General features: G+C 30.5%; 1 protein-coding gene across 1 annotated transcript in view; it reads right to left on the bottom strand.

Moving 5' to 3' along the window:
* Nucleotides 1-2,343: 2,343 nt before the first annotated feature.
* LOC111635033 (F-box/LRR-repeat protein 16-like) overlaps nt 2,344-9,216 on the bottom strand; it is a 50,415-nt gene continuing 43,542 nt past the window's right edge. The window contains exons 2-3 of the mRNA XM_023379879.1: nt 5,020-5,168; nt 2,344-3,592 (exon numbers count right to left, since the gene is read on the bottom strand). Coding sequence (XP_023235647.1) covers nt 3,444-3,592; nt 5,020-5,168 — 298 coding nt within the window. The 3' untranslated portion in view covers nt 2,344-3,443. The remainder of the gene's footprint in view (nt 3,593-5,019; nt 5,169-9,216) is intronic.

Raw genomic sequence — 9,216 nt, 5'->3', positions numbered from 1 at the left:
TCTGTCGTTGAATTCCCAAGGGATAAAGAGGCCCCTGCATAAAATATTTAGAAGCATTCATGACTTTACGATCTTTTTTTTTTTTAATGTAAATCCGGGATTCGTTATCTTGCGGATTTTCAAGATCTTTAATAATTGACATAATATTGAAACCGTGTTTTACGAGATGATTAACTTGTTGCAAAGGGATTCCTTTTCGTCCCGATTCGGACGTCACTCGTTGCTCCAGAGCCACGTGTCTTAGTACTTCAAATTTTCCAAAAATAACCCAAGACTAAAGTGATATAAGGTAAAGATGCAGTTTGAATGTCAGTTCGAAGTGGCATTTTCCTTCGGAAGTAAGATAAGTCTTGATAAAACGTTCTCCGAAGAATACCCAAGATGGTAGTAGAAGAATGACAGGAAGTTGACGGTCCAAACACTTTTCAACTGCGTGTTTTCTTTTTTTTTTTTTTTTTTCTTTTTTTTTTTTTTTCCTGCTCGGTAGTGATAATAGAATTATTTTACTTCGGTTCTTCGTATTTATAAAACGAAATTATCAGAATCGCTTTGTTCTCTTACAGCTTTATCATTAAGAGAAAATCATTGCGCATAAATGGAGCATGCACGGTAGATTTACAAATTGTGTTTTATTTGAAAAATTCTGGGTTAACGTACTGTTAAAAATATTTCCATTGGCTTTTAGTAGAATTAGATTGTTTTATTCGCAACTGCCATTTAGCATAAATAAGGTCCGAATTCATAAATCACGCTACTTCGCCGTCGTTTACCGAAAGGGGTATACATGTTTTAATTCAATATAGATAACCCTTATAGATAGGGAATCATTATGTTCTATGGCGTAGGCGAAATTTATTTTATAGTTCAACGAAACTAGAATGTCTGGTGATCCACTTATTACTATCTGGATAATTTTTCCTTCCGCATTTGATATAGTTATTAAAACGGAGCCAATTGCTCAATTAATAAAGGACATCATCATGGGAGTTTTCTAATTCCCAGTGTCTTATAGTGTAGAAGACGGACGAATGTAGTTAAAAAGCAGATGGAATATAAAAAACGGCTCGATCTCTTAATAAAGTACGACAGGTGTTTCCTTATCTCTTCGAGATTTACTTTCTTCAATAATGGCCGGCCATTCGATGAACTAAATCGCACATTATATAAATAACTCAAATGCGCTTTTTCCTCTGGTTTTCGCTTTAGGATACAACAAGAAAAACTGGTCGGTTCGAAAATTAGATGATAACTGTCTCGGTTGACAAATGTAAAGATGAAGAAAATGTGTTTACTTCTTATCGTTATCGGTTACATTAAGAGTAACACTCGATAAAGTTGCTAAACAAAGATGTCCTTGGCTGACTTGCCTCATTCCAAGCATCTGTTTCTACTTTGATCCAGAAAAGATTATTGTTTTCTTTTCTGTCTGCATTTGTTTGCTTCTAATTATATCGATCCGTTTTTCCTTAATGACGGAAATGTACAACAACTGCAATATTTTCGATACATAGAATACATTCAACTATCGTAGTCGAGCTTCTAATAAGTTAGAGAGAAATTTTTTACAGTATCTTGTGGTTAGATTTTAAAATAATTTTAGCAGTAGAATTCAGCCTTACAGACACGTCTCGCTGGATATCAGTGATGTTGGGGACCAATGACCCTTTGCTAAAAGTTCTGGTAGTAGTACAGTCATGTTTTTATAGCATTTTATACGTTGCGGGACCAAACGATTCTCTGTTACGACTGTAGAGAAGGCGGTTATGTTTGCAGATTACAAAATCTGATAATTACAACGGTAAACAATGGGACACTTTCCTGTAGATAATGGCTCTAAAGTTTTTGTTCCAAAAGATATTTTTCTTTCTTTTCTTCAAGGGCGTATGATACTTTCTTCCTTTCGTGTTCATTGTTGTGTTACCAAGAAAAATAAATATCTTATTAAAAGAATAATTTTGACCATGTAATCGAAACTTTTCTCTCTTAAATTATCGTTTACTGTCCGTACAATTTAAGATAAGACAAAAAAAAAATAGAGAAAAAAATCATATCGTAATGATTCCATACGTCCAAAACAAGTGATTTTCCTGCCATCTATAGGCAGGAAATGTAATTAAAATATATTAAATAAATAAACATTTATGAAAAATTATAAATTGTTTTCACGATAATCAGGTTGAAAACTTTTCATATTTTCATTTCCTTTAAAATTATATTAATAATAATANTAATTTAAAAAATATATAATAATTAATTTATTTTACGATTTATATTATTTTAGTTATATGTTTAAAATAAAGTGTCATTTAGTACACTTAAAAAAAAACACCAAATACATATATATAGATTTTTTTTATATATATATTTTATTGTTTCAATCTTTGTTCAAACATGACTTATATAACACGTGTCAAAGCAAATACAGCCTTTTGCAAAGAGGGGTCGGTCATTCGTCAACAATCCTTTCATAACGTTCAAATATTCAAACATTCGATCCCCAAATTTTTACATAATTAACACTCACAAGCATAGGTGATATTTTTAAAAACGAACTTTCGACTCTCCCACACACGAATTGCAGCATTCCCGTTTAAATACGATATGTAGACCTAAAAATAAAAAATAAAAAACGAAAGAGGAGGGAAATAAAGGTTTATTAATGAATTGCTGCAATTTTTACTATTCTCTCGATTTTCTAAACTTGAGCTTTATTTTTTAATTAATTAATTAATTAATTTTTTTTTGTTTTTTATACATATATTTTTTTTTTTAAGTTTTCACCAACATCTAGAGTGGAAAGTTGTGATGGTACAAAGCTTATTTTACATACACATCAGCTCCGTTACGTGTAAAGCGAAATACAAGCAACAGTAAAACACTATATAACGTGACCACTTTTTATTTTTTTTTTTTTGTTTAAAAAATTCCCTTAAAAAAGTCTTTGTACATAAACAAGGAATCCTTCCTTTCTAGTCGGAAACTAAATGCTTAACGTTAATAAAAGACAAAACAATTTCTCGTCGATATCATCAGACGTTTTGTCCTCTTATTATTATTATTATTATTAATATTTTTCGGACTTTGTACATCTAATGCATTGTTTATGATTAAAATCGCGAATATACAAGTGGTGACTAAATCAGGCAAAAGAACTGCTTCGATGTAAATCAAGGTGAAATCCCTCTTTAAAATAACTTCTGATCGAAATAAAGCTCGTTTTAACTAATGACGAAGGTATTTTTTTTTTTTTTTGCATATGTACTGTACTTCTAACAGAAACAATCTTGTGTCTTCCAACATTTTGCAGGGAAAATAGTAATAGAGCACATATCCACCTTCGTTTTATTTATTTATTTAATTAATTTATTAAACCAACTAGTTTTTTTTATGTTTATTCCCGATTGTGGCAGGATTAGCAGCAGTTGTTTTTTTTTTTAAACTGTTCATTCGATAATCAGACATTTCGGTAGGTGTTCGTGAAGGTAATCGAAAAGTTCTCTCGATGCACCCGGACAATTAGTTAGTTCTAGTTCCTGTAGATGGCGTAGTTGAATGAGAGACGACAGACCGCTCGACGTCAACAGAGGACAACCTAAAAGAAAGGAAAGAAAAGAAAAAAAAAACAAACTCGGTTAAAATCAATGAAGCTATTTCCCGCTTTTATTTAATTACGGCATTTGGTTTTGTTCGGGGAGGAAATTTATATCGTTCGATTCGAATTCTTTTGTTGGAGATGGCTTTGCATTTTGATGAGATCTGCGAATCAAGTCACACAAAAAAACATTTTTTTTTTAAGTTACCGGAGTTCGCGGAAAGCATTAACGATTATCCGAACTTATTTTTTTTTTATCCTTTTAAACGGTATAAAAATGCATTTAAGTCAATTTATATATATATATTTTTTCTTTATTTTCAGGTTATAAATCTTTTATAAAAGATTATTATATTGTTTAACAGTGTATTAAAATAAAGAACCACTGCCCTTTCTAATTTATGAATATATCAAGCCAAGTGTAAGTGTATTATAAGTTATATATAATATCTTATTTTGTGCAAGTCATATTTTGTTCTCGTTTATTTATTTATATGAATAATTTTATTTTTAAATTATAAAGTTTAAAATATAATTTTATGGTACGGTGGGTGCATTTTTTAAAAAAAATTTTATAGACAAATTTATACTTAGATGAAGGACTAACGTTACAACATGACTGAACCATTGTAATAATGACTAATGTACTGTAAAATATTTAGGACGTATTAATGATAAGCTAAATAATGTTAGTAAGTCTTTCTTTATGATAATAATTATACCGATGGTAAACATTATTATTACCGAGAAGGAAAATATAACGAAGTAAACTGAAACAATGGCTTTTTACTTTAAAGACAAAAATCCATCATTAAATGTATTATTTTGCTTATAACTAACATAATGTAGACCCATATTTTAAAGTTTCTTTTCGGTAAATTACGTCCTATAGTTTAAATAATGTCATTCTCAAGTTTCTGTTAACTTTGTTTAGTTGTATAAATTTAGTGGTATAAATTAGACAGGAAATATATAATGTGTTTATAAAAATTTAAAAAGCCGAGCTTTATGTATGGAATATAAAATGATAAAGGAAACTGTCTGTAAGTTAGATTAAATCCGCTTGGCGCTGGTTTGATATGTGGAACGAATGAACGGGAAGAACATGGAGAGAGAAGATAGTAAATGTGGAAAAAGAGGCCGAGAAAGGTTAAAAGAAACGAATGAGATATGGAGGAGAGAGAACTTAAGGATTCGTCATATATGCGAAAAGAATTATGGATACGGTCGAAACTAATAATAGTAAATTTGGATAATAAAGTTTATTTATTACTATATCTTATATTCGGATATTTCAATAAAAATGCTTATTAATAATTACTGATATTATGTAATTATGCCGTAAAGTTGCCGTAATTTTTAAAAACTGATAAAAATTAATGTATTTTTTTCTTTTTTTTTTTTTAAATACTGTATGTAATACTGACCTGCCACCGAAAGGATCTGAAGATTCCTCATGCTACATAAATGCTGTAGGCCAAAGTCTCGAACTTGTGAACACCATCGAATATACAGAGCGTTGAGATTTACCATGGTGGAAAGATAACCCAGGCCGATGTCTGTTATGTGAACACATCTGTAAAAAAAAAATACGGATGGATTATGAATTTAAAGATATTGAATGGAAAATTATTATATGATAATATTGCAATGGTTTATATTTTATCAAGCACTTCTAATTAATTCCAGTCTGATAAATGTAAATATTTTGACAATATTAAGGAGATTTCTCGAGATTCTGTCCTCTTTTCTCTCTATACATTCTCATTTTGTTCTAGCTTTCAACACATTTCTCCTATACAAAAATAGTTCGGTTTTAATTGGCTTCGTTACTTAAGATCTTGCTAACACGCTCCTCACATCGATCTACAATACTCGGTGTCTTATAATTATACCTTTATATATGCACAAGTAGTAGAAGTTGAATTAAAAGCAATTCTTTACGTACTGTACGAGTGTACGCCAAGATTATTCAAATACCGGCTCTTTTGACTTTCATACGGTTCGTGAGTTTATGGCGGATTTCTAGTACACTATGATAGCAATAATCATAAACACTGACAAAAGATGCAATTTATGAACGCATACCATCATTGTCTAGAAAGAGAGTGATAAAATAATGCCATTTAAAGCGAGCAAAGTGTCTATAATCACACACACTACGCTACAAAATAAAAAAAAAAAGTTAAACAAATAGACAGGAAAATGATGCGGCATTCAATTTTACGATTTACAAAGTTTAGTTTTCTAAAGTATAAAATCAAATTAAACTGAATATAGCAACTTTAACTTTTTAAACATATAACTCTAAGAATATCAGTTAATTTGCGGTATTCGTGGGCTTCTATCGATAAAATAATGATTAATTTACATATGTTGACTTCTCACTTTCAAATGACAATTTTTTTTTTAATTTTTTATGACGTTAAAATATAAACGGAATATCCAATAAAAGAATTTCCAATTAATTTATTATACGTCAGAAATTTCATTTTTTCTCCCTCAGATGGCGCTCTAATCAGAACGACGACGTTATTCGGTTGTATTTACATATATTAAAACCTATTTTTTTCTTTTTTAATAATTTTTTTTGTCACAAATAACAGAGCACTTATCTACAGTTAAGCGTATTCATTTAAGCCAATTGATGTATATTTTTTGAATTTTTTTATTTTTAGCTATTAAGATTTTTTTAAACAAATTGTAGATAAAACTACCCCTGTATCATTACTGTAATTATCCAATACTTAATTCATTAAAATCATAATATTTGAGAAGAAATGTAAAATCCATCCGTAAGCCAAAGCCCCGAGAAAAAATTCGGATGGGAGGTAGGGAGGGGGAAGAAAAATCAAATCGCGTTGACGTCACAGGCGCAATGCACGACCCGGAAGTAAAAGGCAAAAGTTGGCAGCTGCAGCTCCTCCTCTTCCTCTTTTCAACGATCGCCGTCATCGATCGATCCGGCAGACGAGCTGCTCTGGCGCCTATTCCGATCACGTGATTCGACGGAAGGTTTCATTCCTACTCCGCCCCGAGGTTGTACGAGAAAAGATAACTCCGGAATTAGGAAGAAAAAAAAAAAAAGAATGCCAAATACTAATTATTGAAAACTAGTGGTTTAACGGAACGAAAGAAACATAATTCGAGACACCATTTCCTTTCTTCCTCCCCCCCAAAAATATGTATATATTAATCGAATGGCGGGCGTTTCCGGTATTAAAGAGAAAGGGTTGCTTATCGAACTATACAGTAAATGGAAGCTACCACATTGGGAGATTTATTTACAGTACTTTCAATTGAACTGGAAACCGTTTAGATCCTAACAATTCTCTTCTACCTCAATTAAACGGATTGAACTTAAAAAAGAAAAAAATGAATTAATTCTTGTCAATTAAAGATGGAGTCGTTTCGGCAAATTAAGTAGAATTTATTACTGTTTTGCATTCATAAATAATCTGTTATAATTCAAAAGATGGCATCGACTCGGACGGGTGAATATTGTCGTTTATTATTTTTAAGGAGAAGGAAAATTTTATTGTGTCTTGTCCGCTTTTATTTTCTTAAAAACCGAGACAATTGCGTCAACTAATACTTTGTTTTGGACTTCCTCCAAATTATAAAAACATGAATTCATTTTTATAATAATAAAATAATAATAATAATTGTTTCTATTATTCTAAAACCTGTTCGATTTTAAATTTTACATTTTAATCTTAGGAAAACCTTCATTCCTTTACTTTTCCTGTCTTTTATCTAAGTTCTCCCGGAAAGTGGCAAGGAAAAAAAAATCTCTTAAGTGTAAACTTTCCCGAGTTATCAGTTAAACAAAGAGCGTGGGGTACGTGCGTACAGTCGAAACTTCCATTTAAGGATTTTTCTTTTGATTACCGATCGCTTTTGCTTATGATCCTAGTCGACCCTTTTGCCAAATTGATTTCAGAAAAAGATAGAATAGGCAAAGTTCTGTAATATATCTAGTCATAAATACCAAACCGCTCATAAACATATATATTTATGAGTATTTCTGCTCCGAATTCTACTTTTTCTTTCGTCTGGTGTATACGAATTTCCTTCTTTTTTTTTTTTTATTCCATCAGACATTTCTATCTCTCCCGTTAATCACTTGGGAATGGTAATTTTCTGTTGTTTTTGGGGGAAAACGTCCAAATAGTACGAGAAATTACACGTATTTGTTACTAAGAATAACCAAATAAAATATTATTCTACATTAAATTTTTTTTTTCGATTCGTTACATCCAAGCACAGTTTATTTCAGGCATTTATTATTATTATTATTATTTTTTAGCAGTTAGAATGTTTGAGGAAGTAGATTATAAAAAAAAACCTGCTGTTTTTATAGATATAATCTTAAAATATGCATTGCATTACTATTGCTCTTCTTAAAAGAAAGTATATAATCAAAAATAGAATCTTTTACCGATAAAATTTTTATAAATCTTCGTATTGTGTTAGGGTGTAGATTAAAGATAGAAGAAGAATATTTCGGCTTTATAATACTATCGATACTCGCAGGTTTATCACCCGACAGAAATGTGCGATAAACAGTAAAGCTACTTGGTATTCTTTTCGATTAAACGGGAAATACGTTTTCTTTCCCCACCCCCTCTCCATTTTCTTCGCCAATTTGTTTTGGAATAAACTCAATCTGCTAATGGTATCCCAAAAAATTGTGCATTTTATCTGCTATATTTTAAGATTATGTATGAGTTATCGTTTCCATGAATTTTTCATTTTCGGCTTTAAACATATTCTTTAAATTGAATATGGAAAAAGACGTCACAGTAAAAAAGCCAGCCTCATTGGTCGACTATATCACCATATGTGCCTACACCATAAGCTTTAATATGATTAAAAAAAAGTTCATAGGCGAAAAATGCAATTGTGTACGAAGCGGTATAAATATTTTATTCTAAATTTTAAACATAATAAATACATTTAAAAATCGATATTTTAAGCCATTAACTTATTGAATAATGCAAAAACACTTATTCCCCTCCATTTTTTTTTAACTACACAGTCTTATCCGGCGGATATTTAGATTTAAAAAAAAATGCAAATGCCAATCGCAACTAGATTAGAATTCTTCTGGTAGATTATTAATAATTATAAATTTAAATATACCGAATTGGGAGGAGCCATTCGGTATTATTCTTCCAAATTAAGTGAGACCGGTTCCACATCTGCATTCCCCAGTTAACTATAATTAAAATTCCTCAGCTATTATATGGATAATAATCTAAAGTAGAATAAATTAAATAATGGCGGATATAAAGATAATTAAAAAAAAAAAAAGAAAGAAAGAAAGAAAGAAACCACTCGTTAGCCGATGTGACCGATAGCAGATTGTTAATTCTTGCATCAATAGATTTATTTATATCTTCAACCTCCATCAGTAGTCTTTGATAGGCTTTAAATATATAGCTCAACCTCCTCCCAATCACGGGACACTTACGACAAAAATTATAAATACTTCTGAATTTCTGGGTTTAAATTATGGTTTTGTTATTTTAAATTCAACATATAATAAATTCTTGCTTACTTCACTTTTATTGCGAAAGGTTATCGAATTTCGCAACCAATTTTATTATATATAACTATAA

Source organism: Centruroides sculpturatus, unplaced genomic scaffold (genome assembly GCF_000671375.1).
Source record: "Centruroides sculpturatus isolate CEXI.00-Female unplaced genomic scaffold, Cexi_2.0 scaffold698, whole genome shotgun sequence".
NCBI lineage: Eukaryota > Metazoa > Arthropoda > Arachnida > Scorpiones > Buthidae > Centruroides > Centruroides sculpturatus.
Note: the sequence above shows the minus strand (reverse complement) of the source record. Positions and strands in the feature narration are given on the sequence as shown.